The sequence below is a fragment of the Maylandia zebra genome, linkage group LG3 (genome assembly GCF_041146795.1).
Source record: "Maylandia zebra isolate NMK-2024a linkage group LG3, Mzebra_GT3a, whole genome shotgun sequence".
Taxonomy (NCBI): domain Eukaryota; kingdom Metazoa; phylum Chordata; class Actinopteri; order Cichliformes; family Cichlidae; genus Maylandia; species Maylandia zebra.
In genome coordinates this window covers 17,075,352-17,094,892 of record NC_135169.1, presented here as the reverse complement: position 1 = coordinate 17,094,892, position 19,541 = coordinate 17,075,352, and the positions used below count along the sequence as shown (strand labels likewise).

The window sequence follows — 19,541 nt, the reverse complement described above, 5'->3', positions numbered from 1 at the left end:
TGTGTGCCCCTCTGTGTATTTATGAGCCCTCGTCTCTCTTTGTGTTTTATTCTATGTTTTCCCCAGCCCGTTATGTCTGCGTTCTCCCCGTGCTCTCTCTCCTCCTGTTTGAACCTCTGTGTACTTCCTGTTTTACTTTGCCCATCTCCCATCAGTGTTACGTTCACTCCTGCCGTGTCTTGTTATGATTATCAGTGTCACCTGTGTTCCCCGTGTGCATCCACTTCCCCTGATCATCCCTCATGTGTATTTAGTCTCTGTGTTTCATACAGTCTGTGTCGCGTCGTCTGTGTTCCCACCCCCTGTGTTCCGTATTTCCAGCCATAGCCTTTCCTTAGTTTGTCCAGTTTAGGTTTCTGTTGAGCTACTACTCATATGCTGCCTTCACTCTGTTTTGTTCCTTTCATCAGCCATAATAAAAGGCTCGCTTTTGTTTAAATCCACTCCTGCATCCTCGCTTGTGTTCGCACCTGGGTCCACCATACACATTCCCGCACGGTCTGCCTCCGCAGACCGTGACAGTACGACGCGACCATGCCGGACCCAGCGACACACGAGAGGAAGATCATCCAGACGGTGGAGGCGCTTTGTACTAAATGGCTGCAGTGTTCCGGAGTGGAGGAACGGGAGGAGTTGGCCCGTCAAGTGGGAGTATGCGTGTCTGTATTTCCCTGGTTATGGGAGGCACTACACCCACTGATCGTTGACTTTCTCGTCACCACTCTCCAACTCCGTCCGCAGCCGCAGCGGCCCGGTGTGCGTGCGCCTTCGCCAGAGCCATGCTGTTGCGATGTTACCCCGCGGCCTCATGAGCCGGTAGCGGTCAGAGTCGGAACAGCGAGGCTCACCACCGACACACCATTGGCTCACACTTCATCAGCTTCCGCATCTTCGCCACCGCCTGCCTGCACGGAGATGCCCGAGGCTGTCGACTTCGGTGAGGAGGAGCAACAGCAGGTGTTGCGGGCGTATCGGGAGGACGAGCTACGCTGGAAGCCCTGGCTCATTTCCGAGGAGGAGCTTCCGCCAGCCGCCCCGCCTCGGACCGGCCGCCCATCCTCGCCGCCTCGATCGGACTACTCTTCTCCCGCTTCTTATCTGGCGCGGATGTGGTCGGAAGACGAGGAGCCGGTCGCCACAGAAATCCAAGTTACGTCCGCGTCCACTTCAAGACGAAAGCGGCGTTCTCGTCGCCGTCGCTCATCGCTACGGCATGTCTCGCCCTCCACTGAGCGACACGAGGAGGCTGTGGAGGTGATGACTTTCGACCTCGAGGAGCGGCAGCGCGCCGCATGCGCGCAACTGGAGGAGGAGCTACGGGGAAAGCCAGGGCTCGCTCTTCACTACGGTGAGATTTTCCGTGGGACACGCCTGGCCTTTGGGGGCCCCCGGAGTTGCCAGGAGCCCCCGCCTGATGCTCCGCCAACCCTTGCCTCCTCAGCCTCTGCGACGCCACAAGAGGCTCCACTTTCCACGTTAACGGGGCTCACGGCCAAGAGGAAACGGCGCTCGCGTCGTCACCGCATCGCGCGACGACCGGAGGTGAGTGAGTGCAACCTGTCATCACCAGCCTCCATTGAAGCCATAGAAGATGAATTAGACTCAGAATTACAGAGCCACGGGTCAAATTTAACAGAGACACATAGTGTGGAAATGGCTGACTCTGGTACTGTGAATGGTGTGGTCTGTTCGTCTGGCTTCCACGAACAGGGAGTAAGACCCACTCAGACTGTGAGTTCCAACACTGGGGAGTCACAGCCGGTGTTCTTGTCACCGCCACCCGAACAGGTGTTTAACTGTCCAGCCTCTAAGCTGACCGGGGAATCCCCTGTTTCGTGTGTTTCTGTTTGTGAAAATAAAATCACTGTTTTGGAATTAGCCAGTGCTAACTTCAGGCTGAGTAATGCTCTGCTAACCAAGTCACAGCCAAGTGAATTTGTTTCAGAGAGGATCTTGGACAGGCCTAGTGATCTTGTAGGGGCCCCTGACACTACACTTGGATTGAAAGAGAGTTCCACAGGCCATGATGTTGCTTGTGTGGGGGTGGGGTGGAAGTGTTTTCTTCTGTGTCATTTAATGTGCCTGGGGTTCCATCTAAGACTGAGTTACCTGTTGCTAATGCCTCCCTTCCCGAGCCCGCTCCGCTCACCAACGAGCTACTTAAAGCAGGCCCCTGTGCTTCCTTAGCACATAAGGATTGTTTAAAGGAGGGTCATGACGTAAAGTGTAAGAGTATTGAGTGTGAGATGATGTGTAATCCTGTTTTGCATGCTGCTCCTATTCCCAATGAACTGAAAACTGAGAACGCTGATCATGAACTCACGTTGGAACTTAAAGATGACGACATAGAGTCAAATCAGGGTAACATGAGCTGTGTAACATCACCCGTCTCAGCTAGGAATGCTAGCACAGCATTAGCCGTACCCATTTCACCATACACACTACATAACACCCTTAAGTTACAGTCCACCTCGCGCATGGTTCCTAGTCGCTATAACACTTACTGCCATCATGCTAGTCAGTTCTCATCGCCCAGATTCATTCCTGAACATTTCATGTTTGCCCAGGAGTTTATCCGCGAAGGCTTAAGTCGTGTTTTTCTGGGGAATGTTGTAGTCCTTGTTTTCCCTGTGGCTGACCCGGCTTATCTGGGCCGTCAAGCTCTGTCATTGCTCGAGACTGAAGGGAGGAATATGGAAACAGGACTTTCTGTTTTAGAGCCTGTTATGTCAGCCTACATAAGTCTTGAAGTGAATGAGCTGGTCTTTGCCTCAGGACATCTGACATCTGTTTGCTTCTGGACTGTTAACTGTAAGATGTCAGGTGAACGCGTCCAGCCTCATGTCTCGTCCGCTGGAGGGTCCGAGGGGCCCGTTCAGCCTCCTGTCTCCGCTGGAGGGTCCGAGGGGCCCGTTCAGCCTCACGCCACGTCAGCTGGAGGGCCCGAGGAGCCCATCCGGCCTCAAGCCACGTCTGCTGGGGGGCCCGAGCCGCCCATCCGGCCTCAAGCCACGTCTGCTGGGGGGCCCGAGCCGCCCGTCCAGCACCATGCCACGTCTGCTGGGGGGCCCGAGCCGCCCATCCAGCCACCTTCTGCTTCTGCTCCTCCTGGTCCAGCCCCAGCCCGTGTTTCGTCTGCTGCAGCTCCAGCCCGTGCTTCGTCTGCTGCGGCTCCAGCCCGTGCTTCGTCTGCTGCGGCTCCAGCCTGTGCTTCATCTGGCCCAGCCTCAGAGTCTTCGTCCTCGTCTGGCCCAGCCTCAGAGTCTTCGTCCTCGTCTGGCCCAGCCTCCGCCGAGTCTTCGTCCTCGTCTGGCCCAGCTTCCGCCGAGTCTTCGTCCTCGCCTGGTCCAGCCTCAGCCTCTGCAGCGACGCCTGGTCCGGCCCCCGCATTGCCACCGTCTGGTCCTACCTCGACTGGTCCTGTGCTCACCAGGCCATGGCCAGCACGCCTAACACTGGAGAGCCGCCGCCGCTGCCTTCCGCGCGGTCGGCCCCCTGAACTGCTCCGTCGTCTCCTTCGTCGCCGCCGCCATTGCCTTCCGCACGGCCGGCCTCCGGACCAGCTCTGCCACGTGTGCCACCCGCCTGGTCGGCCCCCCGACCGTGTGACCCGTGAACTCTTGTGCCTGTGGGCTCTGGGTCGGCCCCCTGAACCTTATTTGGACTATGGTCATGTGCTCCTGTGTTTTCTGTTGTTTGTTTTGTTTCCCGTTCTGGTCCCTCCGTCCTGGTCCCCCGCCTCCCGCCCTGGGTGGGTTGTTTTCTGTTTTTGTTTTGTTTCTCGGGTTTGGGCTGTCGGGAGCCAGCCCTTTAGGGGGGGGTGATGTCATGGTCCTGGGCCATGTGGGCCCAGTATTCTTAGTTTTCATGTACTTTTGTATTTTGTTCTTTATTTAGGCCATGCTTCCTGGGTTGATCTGTTACGTTGTTCCTTATGTGTTTTCCCTTCGTGACTCTTACCCCCTGTGTGCCCCTCTGTGTATTTATGAGCCCTCGTCTCTCTTTGTGTTTTATTCTATGTTTTCCCCAGCCCGTTATGTCTGCGTTCTCCCCGTGCTCTCTCTCCTCCTGTTTGAACCTCTGTGTACTTCCTGTTTTACTTTGCCCATCTCCCATCAGTGTTACGTTCACTCCTGCCGTGTCTTGTTATGATTATCAGTGTCACCTGTGTTCCCCGTGTGCATCCACTTCCCCTGATCATCCCTCATGTGTATTTAGTCTCTGTGTTTCATACAGTCTGTGTCGCGTCGTCTGTGTTCCCACCCCCTGTGTTCCGTATTTCCAGCCATAGCCTTTCCTTAGTTTGTCCAGTTTAGGTTTCTGTTGAGCTACTACTCATATGCTGCCTTCACTCTGTTTTGTTCCTTTCATCAGCCATAATAAAAGGCTCGCTTTTGTTTAAATCCACTCCTGCATCCTCGCTTGTGTTCGCACCTGGGTCCACCATACACATTCCCGCACGGTCTGCCTCCGCAGACCGTGACACTAACAACATCAAAGAAAGTAAGCAAAATATTTGAAATGTTAATTTTAAAACAGTGAATACAAAAAGCCTCTATAGCCATAAATCAGATGTGTATATATAGTGCAAACATACACACAACGCATTGTAACAATTATATTCCATGTGTAATCGGTGCTGTTGAACTGCTGACTAGCCATGGTGTGTAAAATATTGCCAGAGCCATCAATCATGTGATTTTTAGAGTCACTTAAACTTAAATTAATGATATAACATGGTGAAATTCAAAGAAAACTCATTATCAGTATCCATCTGTACACTAAGACTAGGACAACAGCATCAGTCAAGGGGTCTTAAAACATATTTAAAAAGTCTGACCCATGTTGTTTTTCTCTATTTTTAAACAAGAAAAGCAACAAAAGTAATAAACAAAAAGCCCAGCAATCAATACAGCAGTGCACTAATAGAGGATTATGGTCTACAGTATTGAGTGTTGCACTGAGGTCTAGCAGAATTAGCACAGAGATGAGTCCACTGTCAGAGGCCATAAGAAGATAATTTGTGACTTTCACTAAAGCTGTTTCTGTGCTGTGATGAGCTCTGAAACCTGAATGAAACTCTTCAAATAAACCATTCCTCTGCAGATGATCTGTTAGCTGTTTCACAGCAGAGTTCAGAAGCCTTGCAGCTTAAATGGTAGTTTGATTGGACCATGACTATCTAATAAAAGCAAAAGTTTACATTAAAAGAAAATGTATTTGTTCATAGTCTGAAATGCACCTAGAGAGTTTAAACAATAAGACAAGACTAACGAATTTACATGAATCTTTAGATTTATTTCGTAAGCAAGTATGAACCTACAGTTTATATAATGATTTGGCAAATAATTACAAAGAAAAAAGAAAGGATAACACTATTACATAGTTTTCAAAGACACACATACACACACACACACACACACACACACACACACACACACACACACACACACAAAGAAAAATCCTCTGGCAGTGAATGGCAGACCATAAGGATCTGGTATAACTGTGGGCTTTTGTTGTTGTCGGTCCACATCAGCCAGGGAGAAGAAAAAATTCATAATATACAAAGAGCTGAAGTGACAACAAGGGTCTACTGCAGTCTGCTGTATTTTTTTTTCAATTTTCTGTTTTTTCACAGTTATCCCACTCCCAGTGAACGCAGCACTTGACCTACACACTGCTGGGTTTTTGGAGTACTCTAAAGAAGCACATTTATGTAGTTTGAAAGTCAAATATCAACACAAAAAATTACAATATCACAACCATAAATCAAGTATTATTCATGAGGGTCCAACAGCAGGTAGATAACGTTTATTTGTCTGATTTCTTCCACTAGATTCCTTTTCTCCTTCTGACATCCAACTGGAGGTTTTTGGCTTGTTATTCAAATTTGTAAAACACTACACTTTAGATCCACTAAATGCAACAGTATACTGGATAGCTAAAAATATATATTTTTGTCATCACCTCTTAATTTCCTCAATTTTATTGGTTCCTTATTGTCTTTCTTTAACCACCAGAGATTTGGTCTTGTCTCTTTTCTGCTATTTTTTTTTACTTCTATTTGGTAGGTGGACTCTGATCTGCTGTTTCCCTTATTTATTTATTTATTTATTGTTGCTCGACATTTTCTACCTGGGCAATATTTTTGACTATCTATCACCCATTAGCTGTTAACTGCTGTTAAATTGTGTGTAGGTTGACTTTCCTGGTCTGAACTTGTTTTTTTGTAAACATTTAAAGCAGACTCATTTTAGTTTCTGCCTACCCCAACTGAGAGTGAGGTTTTCTTTATGAGTCTTCATCGCCATGAAACTTTGCAATCTCTTTGTGCATATACATATAGAACATTATAAAACATTATAAAATCATTTAAGCATGTGTTAGACTTCCCCCTGCAATCCCTTTTTTTGTGTGTCCTGCCCCTCCAATCCCTTCGTTTGTGGGTCTTCCTCCTGCAATCCCTTTTTTTGTGTGTCCTGCCCCTCCAATCCCTTCGTTTGTGGGTCTTCCTCCTGCAATCCCTTTTTTTGTGTGTCCTGCCCCTCCAATCCCTTCGTTTGTGGGTCTTCCTCCTGCAATCCCTTTTTTTGTGTGTCCTGCCCCTCCAATCCCTTCGTTTGTGGGTCTTCCTCCTGCAATCCCTTTGTTTGTGTGTCTTCCCTCTCCAATCTCTTCATTTGTGTGTCCTGCCCCTCCAATCCCTTCGTTTGTGGGTCTTCCTCCTGCAATCCCTTTTTTTGTGTGTCCTGCCCCTCCAATCCCTTCGTTTGTGGGTCTTCCTCCTGCAATCCCTTCGTTTGTGGGTCTTCCCTCTCCAATCTCTTCATTTGTGTGTCCTGCCCCTCCAATCCCTTCGTTTGTGGGTCTTCCTCCTGCAATCCCTTTTTTTGTGTGTCCTGCCCCTCCAATCCCTTTGTTTGTGTGTCCTGCCCCTCCGATCCCTTTGTTTGTGGGTCTTCCCCTTGCAATCCCTTTGTTTGTGTGTCCTGCCCCTGCAATCCCTTTGTTTGTGTGTCCTGCCCCTCCAATCCCTTTGTTTGTGGGTCTTCCCCCTGCAATCCCTTTGTTTGTGTGTCCTGCCCCTCCAATCTCTTTGTTTGTGTGTCCTGCCCCTGCAATCCCTTTGTTTGTGTGTCCTGCCCCTGCAATCTTTTCACTTGTGGGTCTTCCCCTTGCATACCTTTCAATGGTTGCCCCCCTTCATATGTGTGACCCTCCTCTGCGCTATTATGTTGACCTATGGTTTTGCCAGATAGAGCTGCTGTTTCATTATTTCCGTTCCCATCCACGTTCTCAGCTTGTGGTTGGCTTATTTCTCCTCCAGCTTCCTTGATCTCTTGTTTTTGGCCTCCACTCATTACAATCTGTGTGGTTATAGGTTTTTCTGACTGGTTTTCCTTACTGTCATGCTGCATTGGGGGTATTTCTGAAGAAACTTCCTTTGCTCTTTTTTCGCCATCCACCTCACCAGCAACCTGATTTTGGTTTGCCATATTTCTTTCTGATCCTGTGGGACTGACATTTTCCTTGATATTGTCCTGTTTCTGTTTCATTGTGTCTTCTCCCTCAGAATGAGTAGTTTTTTTCTCTTCTGCTTTAATTAGACTCTGATCGGCTGTTTCATTCGTAGTTTGTGTTTTGTTTTTGTTTTCTTCAGTTTTTTCTTCGTGTTGTTTAGGCCCATGTCCTTGTCCACTATTATCAGTCAGATTTGGAATTTCACAATTTCTTCTTTCGCTGTTATTATCAAATTGTTCAGGTTGTGCTTGTCTTCCATCATGTGATTTCCATACATTATTTGTTGTCTCTCTACCTGGGTGGTTGCTATTTTGTTGTGTGCCAGTTTTTGTTGTCTGCATGATATTTTTGTTGGAAACGTGGTCATTTTCCACCTCTGTTTGACACAAACTGACATGTGAACTGTCATTGACCTTTTCTTCCCTGATCAGAGATTCCTCTTCTGGATCAAAAGCTTGCATTTTTTCTTTGCTTCCAGTCTCTGTGAGGAGATACAATTAGTAATTTTAAATGCATTACTTTCCCACACCAAAGGTTTAAAAGTGAATAATTACTGTCATGAAAATATTATTATTATTATTATTGTTAAAAGTAGCAGTAGTGGTATTATTGAATAATAATAATAATAATAATAATAATAATATGTGTTTCTGACTCAATTGAAACAAACTTTTTACATGTCCTGTCTGGCAGTATAAGAATCACAATTGTCTGAAGGACAAACAAAAAAATGCAAAATGAAAACAACACAGTAGAGAAACCACAACAAAAACAAACATAAGCTTAACCTTAATGTTTAGAGGCAGCAGCCAACCCAGACAGTGTGCGTGTGTGCACCTGTGTTTGTGAGCCTGCACGCACACACTGTCTGGGTTAGCTGTGTTCATTTGGTTTCTCCATGTAAGTATTTAATAATAGGTGTGGGAAACCATAATCCTGCCCCCCAGGACATGAAGCAGGCATGGAGCTTCTTCTATTGGAGGGGCAATAGCTTCTAATATTATTGACTTTATAAGAAAATAAGCAAAATATGAAAAACACAAATTTTAAAACTGAATGGAAAAAAGCCTCTATAGACATGACTGTGTGCATAATAACATGTTATTGTTAGAGTGTTTGTGTTTGTTTGCAGTTGGCCTTAAACAACATATCAGCAACATGTGAGGCATTAACAGCAGCATCTAGACTTGAATATAAGCCTTGCTGGTCTAACCACACATTTTTGTCAATAATTAATTGGTGCAAATTTAATCAGATTTGTCTGACAAAGTAGGAGATTACGCAATATTTGGGCATGCATTAGAGTCTCACCCATGTTGTTTTTTCTCCATTTCCAAACGAGAAAAACAAGAAAAACAACAAAAGTAATAAATATAATGCCAACAATCATTGCCGCAATGGTAGATCTAGCCGAATCCACAGAGAAATCATCTGAAATAATAAAGCACATGAGATAAAATAATTATTGATAAGTTAACATATGTTTTGTCAAGTTTGCCAGTTTGTAGTTAAAATTTGGATCACATCATTAATTTAAAAAAACTTAACCTGGGACATGTATCTTGGCTTCTCTATGCTGTTTGTTTTGTTGGATTCTACAGGTGATGTTCTTGCTGTGTCCTTTTTCCAGAGTCAGTCTGCTGCTGAGGGCATAGAGATCATCAGGACCTCTGAACATCTCTTTAGACCCAGCAGGGATGATCTTGCCCTCACTCTCCAGCCAAAACACATCCGGCTCTGGATACCAGCCTTTGGATTTACATTCTAACACTCCAGGGCTGACTTTGGTTATCTGAATATCAGCTTCTGTAAACACATAAAATTGCGACATAAAAGATAAACAGTAATCCAATTTCTACGTTCAGCAGCATATACATTTTGTTCACTTACCGACAACAAGTTCAACACTCAAATCTGCACTTAGTCCAGGAATGAAGCATCTGTATGTTCCTTCATCTGACAGCCTCACTTTGGTGAGTTTCAGTGATGCATCTCCTGTTTTCAGTTTCTCAATAGACACTGATGTTCGGTTCTTGTAGGATGGATTTTGTCCAATCAGATGATCTTCACCTGACCGCCACACATGGACAAATCTGGGATTCAGGTCAGATCTTGACCACTCAACCATCTCATCCACAGCATTCATGGGAGGATCCACACTGCATAGCAACGTGATGTCTTGAGTCTGACCAATTACTGCCATTATACGAGGCTGACTGTTTGTCAGAGATTCACCTGGGAAAGAAAAATGTGTTTTTGATCTTTATTTAGAATTAGAAAACAGTAAATGTAAACTTTATAAAAAAAATGCTTTAGTCACAGATTTGCATAATCTATATATCGAGTTGTATGTGTTTTTGGTTACAATTGTCTTTCTTTCTTTTTTTCGTCAGGATAATGAAAATAATGTGGTCTATAGGATGTTGTCAAATTAAATGCAATGTCAGATAAACTAAAACAACAAAACAAAAACCATGACATAATAAAGTCATAGCTAAACAGTGAATAAAAACAAAACTAAAATCCCCACAAATTCAACTTAAGTATGAATGTAGTACAGAAGAAAATATGAAACTCATGTGTGTCTCATAATTTTGAACTGTCATTCATGTGAGTGACAAAATAACTCACACTTCTGCTACCATCCATACTTCATAACATGAACCTGTTCACTATTTAAGACTGTTAAAATTCACTTAATTTAAAGTGAATAAAATAATACATGTGTGGTATAATTAGTAATGAAGAATTATATAATAATAATCACAGCAGGATAAGAGAGAACAAAATAAACATAGATTACTTGTCTCACATTTGGGGATATAGGAAAATGTAAAGACGGAAAACTGTTAGGAGGATTTGGAAAAGTAATATATGGCTGTTATTTTAGTAGGTTAAACACATGAAAAAAATAAAACGTTAGTAATAAACTTGGAAACTTCCCTCTTATACGGGACCTTCTTAACGTTAACGTGCTATAAAATATGACTAATCTAAAGGGATGCTTTCACTTTCATTCTTAGTAGTGCACTGACCTGTTCATTTGAACAATGGCACCACCAACTATTGTTAAACTGTAACCGTTGATATTATTTCAACATTTGAAAGACCTTGAGCTAAAATACATTTTGTGATGGAAACCAAATGTTCTTAGCACATCTGGTTGCAATTTCAAATACAGTGTTGTCATTCAAAGAGAATCCAAACACATAATTTAAACATAAATATTTAAGCAAAGCTTTTTTTTTTCTATTGTTTACTTATTTATCACAGAAAAAAGTGATCACTTAATGAAGAAGTTATTCCAAGTTATTAAAATTTCACAATTTTAAAATAGATGAGGAACAATGCAGGAAGCTGATGATGCATTGTTAAGTGTTCTCCCCAAATTGATTCCTCACTTGTTCTCTATTTAGAGCACACCTTTAAATACATTATTGTAAAGTGGTATTTGTGTAATGACATTTTGCCATAAAGTATAATGCATACAATGCAATTTAGAAACACCCCTGTTGCTTCAGTAAATAGTACAAAACCCTACATTTAAAACATATGTATTTCATAGTTTATAGTATTAATATATAACTACTAATTTCATATTATTTCTTTTTTTTTTTACTTTTTAATGCAACCCAAGAAAATACCTTAACCCTACTGATAAGTTCTTGTTGAAACTTTATTTACACAGAGGTGTTAATAAAACTGTAGTTTGTCCACACTATGACATTGTGCGTATCCTGAGTGTACATATCAAAAGTATATTGTCTGTTGTCACTAATTGTGAGGATACATTACCTGCATTGATCTGTGTCATTTGAAGAATGATAACTGAGTGGAAAAACACTGTAGTCCATACACTGAGTCGAGATTTAGAGGATCGTCTGTCCTTCTGTCGAGGCATTGTGAGCTGCAGAAAATTCAAATACACACAGTTGTAAGACATTTTCTTTCACACTGGAAATCAAATTATGGTGAGAAAAGTTGAGGATATCTTACTGTTGGCTCACTTTTCAATCAGCACATTGAAAGTCAAGTCCTTAAATCAAATAACTTGACCTGCACCTGCTCGATCTGTCTTATCTACCTCTAAGTCTATTAAAATCTACTCTGTGCAGCAGAGCTGTAAAAACACACCACACCTATAGTCTGATATAAAATGTTCAGGGACAGACTTCAGGCATGTCCACTGTGTTCTGAACTAGATACGTTGAGTGTCACATATGAGATAAGAATACATTACTCATTAATGATCAAGTTTACACTAAAGAGAAATCTTAATATTGTGTTTTAAACCAAGTTAACAGTTTAACTAAAATCATAAATATATGTGTGTGTTTTTTTCTTTATTTCTTATTTTTAGCTCCTTCTTTAATGGGTTACATATAAATAAAAGGCTGTACTTTGACCTGGTTGCCAGGTAGCTGATTACCGCGATTATAAAGCACCTGTGAGGCAGTGATATGAGCTGCTTTATTGGACTCTGCCCTCATATAACTGAAAAACATGACCGTGTTTACTGATCAGATGGGGGCACTATGGGACCTGTTATTCATGCTCACATTATCATATAATACTTAACCTCATGTGAAGTTTCACTCCTAGTTCTTTTTCCCTTTTTGTCTCTGATTTATTATCTGTGAATAAAACACTGAATCCGCATGTGTCTCTTGTGACATTTTTAGATTCCTGTAAATAACTACAGCACCAATCTTTCCTATTTTGGAAATACTGCTGTTGTGCTAAGGAACAGCAACTGTAAAAATGTGTCAAAATTCCTAAAACACTGGAATCGAGGCGCTCTCATATGGTCTCAAAATAGCTGTGTTGTTTAATCAGGCAATAGGTAAATGATTGAAATCTGTAAAATAATTGTGTATCGGGGCAACATGTAGCAGGGAATGTTTGCTATATACTGTAAGTAAGCACAAAAGTATAAAAATATAAAGTACAAGTTAGGAATGAAGGTCCAGAAAGAGGACGCTCTGTTTGAATTCATCAGCCAGCTGTTTGTTTCTTCTCTGTGAAGTCTCACTGTCTCTGTGCGGGTTCTCACTTCCTCCAAAGTTGCAAACTTTAGTCCAATCAGAAGCAATTGCTTATGGAACTTAATTGTGCCATATGATGATTATACTCTGATAGTCCATCTCAGCTGAATGAAATCAATTGATGGGAATTAGCCTAAGAAAAATGTTACACTTTTTTTTTGTTGTCTTTTTGACCCCCAGTCTGTTCTATACTTATTGTTGAGAAATCCCGCTATAACCTCTTCGATGCTCATCTTCTGTTTAAAGGAAAAGTCTAACCCTCTACAATGGAGGCAACATTTACTGATATTTATTTATTATTTGTTAGCTTTGCACAAAAATAGCTGGTTACTTTGAGTAAATTTCAGAGTCTGTATTTTTTCACTTTTGTTTCACCTTTTGTGTAAAGAAATTGAATCAGTAGTTGAAAAAAGTTGAATCAGTAGTCCAACTTTTAGTTGTCCAACTTTTAGTCCAACTGAGTATTTTTTAACACTAGTGTCTGTATTTCTACAGAATGTCTATAGGCTACTTTTGTCAACTCTGGTCTCATCATTAGGATGAAGATTTGTGTCAGTGGATTGTACTCTTGAGGTTTATATTGTTAAATGGTAATTATGTGAGGGTGTATTTCAAGTTCTGTTATGTAGAAAAACAAAACTAATATAACCCATAGTGTAATGGATTGCTCACTCCAGATAATAAATAATGTAACACATTACATTAAAGTATAATTTGAATTACAGCATGAGCCCACACTGATTAAAGCCACAATCAACAAATCTGGTTATATGACATAAAACAAAATGATGAGGTAAAAAACACTTTTACAGTTAGCCTTGTTTATCATGCTGGGGTTTAATTTTTAAAGCAATATGTTTCTTTTATTTATGAACAAACCAATTGATTTTGTTAGTGAAGTGTGTTTCCACCCAGGAAAAGCTTGACTATATAATATAATTTTATCAGTGGCAATATTTTAACTAAAACAGAGACTATGGTGACATTATGGTAAAGTAGTGTGTTAATCTAATAATGGTAAAGGGAGAAATATTTCTGCTTCATTCCTTTAATATCAAAAGATAATTCCCTCTACTTACACTTGGTAAATACCCTTATGATGTTAAGCACATAATGTCTGTGTGGCAATGTTCAATATTATTCCAGGTAGTTTTATTGTGAAACCTTGTTTTTTTTAAAGGAATTATTTAGCTTGTAGTTAAAAGCTTTAACTATTGAATAAAAGACCACAGACTGGAACATGTTTAAGCAGGCTGCCACCTATAACAACACCACTGACCTCCAGGAGTACGCAGAGACTGTTACTGCCTACATCAACAAGTGTATTGAGGATGTAACAGTCACGAAAACCATAACTGTCCGGGCAAATGAAAAACCATGGATGACAGGAGAGGTCTACAGGCTGCTGAAAGCTCGGAATGTTGCCTTCAGAGATGGAGACGAGGCGAGCCTGAGGACAGCTAGGGCCAACCTTTCCCGTGGCATCAGAGAGGCTAAGAGACAGTACTCCAGGAAAATATCCCATCACTTCAAAGACAGCAGAGACTCACGGAGCCTGTGGTGGGGCATTCAGACCATCACAGATTACAAGCCCCCACCACAGACCTGTGATAGCACTATCCCCCTGCTGAACGAACTGAATACTTTCTTTGCTCGCTTTGAAGTCCAAAACAGCACCACTGCACAGAAGACCCCACCCCCTCCTGGTGACCAGGTGATGACTCTGTCCCTGGACAGCGTGAGGAGATCCCTCAGCAGGATCAATGCACGAAAAGCTCCGGGTCCTGACAACATTCCTGGTCGTGTACTGAGAGACTGTGCAGTGGAACTCACTGATGTCTTCACAGACATCTTCAACATATCGCTCATCCAGGCTGTCGTCCCCACATGTTTTAAAGCCACCACAATCATTCCGGTTCCAAAAAAGTCATCTCCCTCCTGCTTTAATGACTTCCGTCCTGTCGCACTTACTCCCATCCTGATGAAGTGCTTCGAACGACTAGTCATGAAACACATCAAGACTGTCCTGCCCCCCTCCCTGGATCCCTTCCAATTTGCGTATCGGCCCAACCGCTCAACCGATGATGCCATCTCCACTGCACTCCACTCAGCACTCACACACCTGGACAAAAAAGACTCATATGTTCGAATGCTGTTCATAGATTTCAGTTCAGCATTCAACACTATAATCCCCCAACAGCTCACTCAAAAACTGGTCCAGCTGGGGCTCAACACCTCACTGTGCAACTGGCTGTTGGATTTCCTCACCGGAAGACCTCAAACAGTACGGGTCGGCAGTAATACATCCAGCACCATCATTTTAAGCACAGGGGCCCCGCAGGGATGTGTGGTGAGCCCCCTCCTCTTCACTCTGCTGACCCATGACTGCACTCCATCATACAGCTCCAACCTCCTCATCAAGTTTGCGGACGACACAACGGTGGTGGGTCTCATTAGCAACAGGGATGAGACCGACTACAGAAGTGAGGTGAGACGCCTGGCCACGTGGTGTGCTGACAACAATCTCTCTCTGAATGTGGAGAAGACGAAGGAGATTGTTGTGGACTTCAGGAGAATGCACACCCAACATGCTCCTCTGACCATTGACGGAGCGTCTGTGGAGAGAGTGAGCAGCACCAAGTTCTTGGGTGTGCACATCACAGAGGATCTCTCCTGGACGTACAACACCACAGCACTGGCCAAGAAATCACAGCAGTGTCTCTTCTTTCTCCGCAAACTAAGAAGAGCAGGAGCACCAGCCCCCATCATGTACACTTTCTACAGAGGCACCATCGAGAGCATCCTGTCGAGCTGCATCACTGTGTGGTTTGGAGCCTGCAATGCGTCCTGTCATAGAACCCTCCAACGCATAGTGAGAGCTGCAGAGAGGATCATTGGTGTCTCTCTCCCCTCCCTCCAGGACATTTACAGCACCCGTCTCACTAAAAAAGCCCTTTGCATAGCGGCTGATCCCACGCACCCAATGCAAAGCTTCTTCAAGCTGCTGCCGTCAGGGAGGAGACTGCGGAGTCTCCAGGCCAGGACCAGCAGACTGAAGGACAGCTTCATCCATCAGGCTGTCAGGAAGCTTAACTCCCTCCCGATTCTGCCCCCTCTCCCCTCTTCTCCTCCACAGTCTCACTGAACTCTGTCTCACACACACACACACACACACACACTCTCTCTCTGACTCACTCACTGGCCTGCACCAGTTACCAGTCACTTTGTGGAGCATTGGGCTGCCATTACCTCATAAGACTTTGTTGTTATACTATCTCTTACCGTATATTACTAAGTCTCCATTTGCACTATTTGCCTATTTGCACCACTCTGCCTGGTTTACACTCAATGTCATTTACCCTTACCTGAATATTGTATATTGTATATTGCATAGCTTTCTTGTTAATTTGTATTGTATTTATTTATTTAAATTTTTACTTTTTAATTATTTTACTTGCATTTTTTAATCACTCTCTTATATTTAAATGTTCATTTGCTATTTCATCTAGGGTTTGAGAGAAACAAAATTTCTATTCTCTGTATGTCCTGTACATGTGGCAGAATTGACAAATAAAGTTGACTTTGACTTTGACTTTGAAAAGACTTAAAGGAGAATGAACATTTTTCATGTAATTGCTGGAAAAATCAAGGTAATACTGTTCTGATATCAAAAGCTAGTTTAAACTAGAATGTTATCTTAGATTTCTTAGATCTTAAATATCTAGTTGTAACTCACTAGTGTCACCTTAAAATCAGTATAGTCCGTAATAGGAAATTATGTCATAAGTAAACAGGTAGTTAGTCAGTGAATTGAGGAGAACGCTTTTCAGGTGCAGCTACAACTCACATATCTCCTAACAGACGCCAACACTTTCAGTATGAGGCTTTATCTTTTGTTTGTGAGAGCCCTGATGGTTCTACTCAACAGAGAGGAGTCAGAACCACTGAGGAGAAGCATTTTAGTCCAGTATGTAATATTAAAAGAACTTTCTCTTCATGCACAATTTCTCAACAGTGCAATATCTAGCAGACAGTGCAGAGTACTGGTGTGAGGATAAAGTGGGTCATAGAATCAACAATGTCAATATTACCATAACTCGTAAGTTCATCATATTTGTGAAATTAGTACATAGTTGTTGTTTTTTTAAAATTATGTGATATTTCTCATCCACTTTCTCTTGTATCGTACAGAATGTATTTGTCAGTTAGCCTTTTTGTTTTATTACTATGTATATATTTGTATTGTAAAAAGGTAATGTAAAAATATTGTATTTAAGCAGCATCAATTCAAGTTAATGTATCACAAGATCTTTTATTATTATTTATTATTCTATTACTATCTTTTAGGGAAGGGATTGTAACATTTAATCCTTTTCCTGAATCAGTGTTGGTATAGTTTGTATAATAAATGTGCTCGTTGATAAATTAGATATTGATCTGAAAATTGTTTCACACACATCAATATAAATCACTCTTGGGGCTCCCTGGTGGTCACCAGTGATGGGAATAATGGCGTTACAAGTAACGGCGTTACTAACGGCGTTACTTTTTTCAGTAACGAGTAATCTAACTAATTACTATTTCTATCGTTACAACGCCATTACAGTTACTAACAAGAAAATGCAGTGCGGTCGTGTTACTATTTTTCATCAAACAGATGCTTGAAGCTGTGTTCAGCTTACTGCATCTTATATCAGTTGCACAAAAGTAGCTGTCTATGTAAGTAATATGGGCGCTACAGCTTTAAGCAGCTGTGCGCGCTCCCCCGGGCGGCAATCACTTTTTGGCACAACACCTGGAGCTAAGGGGGCAAAACAGTCGCAGGAGTGCTGCTGTTTGACTGAGGAAGAATGAAGTAGCCGTGATAAGCCAATCACGAATGGTGTGTCTTTGGGCTAGTGCTCCCTCTCCTTGAGCCGCTACTATATTTTCCTTTGAAAGTAGAAAAGCTCTCTAGCTGTGACTGACATAATGCAGAACAAACCTGATGACTTGATGATGAATTTAACCAAACACCTCCAAACATTCAGGATTTTTTCTGAGGAAACTGTCTCTGCCCTCAAACAGCTGAAAAGTCGTGTTAACTGATGATTTTTACAGTTCAACACAGACAGGTGCAAACTCAGTTTAATCTCAGTAAATTCAACAAATTGCTTCATCTTCAGTTGTTTCAGACAGCTGAGCTTCTGAGTTTGTATCAAGCAGTCATTTTCAGAGGAGAAACTGAAACAATTCATGTGAGTCGACTCCACCCACTCAGCAGCAGTCTGTGGCTGTCTTCACAGAAAGAAAATCTGAGAAACCTGCTGCTGCTGCTGTGTTTTATCTCTATTTGGCAAATTCTTTAAAGAAAAGCATAAAGGCTCAGCCAAGGCTGGAGGTGACAATCACCAAGAACAGAAATCCGCTTAGACTATGAGCTTTTATTTTAAAATTAAACTACAGTAGCAGTGTTCTTTATAAAAATAAACACAGCTTTTCTCACACTTTGCTGCTACATTTGGAGCTTTGTGGGAGCTTTTAATGACTGACAGACATTTGTCATCTTGTATGTGCTAACGGTTTGACAGAGAAACAACAGTCTGACATTATTCAGAGTTTATTCAGTAACATGTAGAAAAAATCCCTTTGTTTTTTACCACAGTTTTGGTGCTTTGGTATAAGGTTCTTGTTTGTTTGTTCTCTGACTCAAAAACAAAACACAAAACAAAACAAACAAATAAAAGAGTATCTTACCACAGATAAAGACCCCAGGTTCGAACACAGTGATCCAAACTGTCGCTTTCAAACTGAAATGAGTTGCTGGAGGCCAACCAGGAAACAAAAACTGAGACAAGTATTACTGACTCACAGCAAACTGGACACTCCGGTCGGATCAGTTTCTAACGTTCATTGCTGCACATTCTTTGGTGTTTGTCAGATAAACACTGAGCATGATGAACACAGGGACGGTTGACCTTGATTGCATACTGCATTAGATTAGTACAGATCATGTGTAAACCAAAGAGGAGCTGAAAATGATTTCTGCAGTTTCTTTCACCCACTTCCAATGATATCAGTCCATTCAATGGGCCATTAGGGGCCATATCTACCTGCCGAAGCAGGTGATTATAAAATACTACAGTATGCTCCCGTGAGGCAATGATATGAGCTGCTTTATTGGACTCTGCCCTCTTATAACTGAAAAACATGACAGTGTTTACTGGTCAGAAGGGGGCACTATGGCACCTGTTATTCATGCTCACACTATCATGTAATACTTAATCTTATGTAAAGTTTCACTCCTAGCTCTTTTTCCCCTTTTTGTCTCTGCTTTGTTGTCAATGATGGCCTCTGCTGCCTTTTTGCCCTCAGTCTAACATATCTGTATTTATTATTGTAACACACTTGCAGCAGTCTTCATAAAACTTTTTCAATAAAGTCTGCTCAACACAAGAAGTAAAGTGACCTGCACAGGAAGAGGAAGACATGAGCTACATATATAGATTTAATGTCGCTTGATACTCTCAGTGAGAAAGCCAGAATGGAAGTCATCGCACTCTGTAGTAAACTCTGTGAGTACAGCGTTTGTCTCTTTGCCTCATGTAATTTGCTTGAATATAGAATCTTTTTTATATTTTTTGCAGTAGTCTGTTCCTGTTCTACCCCAACATGTTTCATTTTAAAGAAAATATTAGTTGTGCAAATAATGAAAATGTAACATTTACTAACACCTCATTTGCAAATTATGTGTTACTTTTTAGCACTTGTAATGTGAAATATATTTGTGCAAGTAATGAACTGTCATATGATGATATCAGTTAGATTATAATGGAGATGTAAATGTCGATCTCTTGCATATCCAATAAGTCACAAAAAGATGAGCAAACATACTTTCATGCTGACTGTAGATAAATTCAAATTTAAATTGTAAATGTTGGTGTGAAAACAAAACTGTCCGTTGGGACTGTTTCTGCAGGGTTGTTGCTGCTGATG

General features: G+C 42.2%; 2 protein-coding genes across 4 annotated transcripts in view; one reads left to right on the top strand and one right to left on the bottom strand.

The window, feature by feature from the left end:
• Positions 1–5,294: 5,294 nt before the first annotated feature.
• LOC101483370 (uncharacterized) lies at positions 5,295–18,440 on the bottom strand. Of its 3 annotated transcripts, none has more exons than XM_076880253.1 (6): positions 18,303–18,440; positions 11,317–11,428; positions 9,412–9,756; positions 9,070–9,327; positions 8,833–8,952; positions 5,295–8,002 (listed from the first exon to the last, which is right to left on the bottom strand). In XM_076880253.1, the coding sequence occupies exons 2-6, from the start codon at positions 11,420–11,422 to the stop codon at positions 6,384–6,386; spliced, it is 2,448 nt and encodes an 815-aa protein (XP_076736368.1). In that variant the 5' UTR covers positions 11,423–11,428; positions 18,303–18,440; the 3' UTR covers positions 5,295–6,383. The 3 variants fall into 3 exon arrangements, with proteins under 3 accessions (XP_076736368.1, XP_076736362.1, XP_076736371.1); XM_076880247.1 differs by lacking the exon at positions 18,303–18,440 and adding an exon at positions 13,846–14,342; XM_076880256.1 differs by lacking the exon at positions 18,303–18,440 and adding an exon at positions 11,518–11,741.
• A 649-nt stretch (positions 18,441–19,089) lies between these two features.
• Positions 19,090–19,541, top strand: part of LOC143412353 (uncharacterized) — a 7,139-nt gene continuing 6,687 nt past the window's right edge. The window contains exon 1 of the mRNA XM_076882136.1: positions 19,090–19,120. Within this exon, the coding sequence (XP_076738251.1) occupies positions 19,090–19,120 (31 nt within the window). The remainder of the gene's footprint in view (positions 19,121–19,541) is intronic.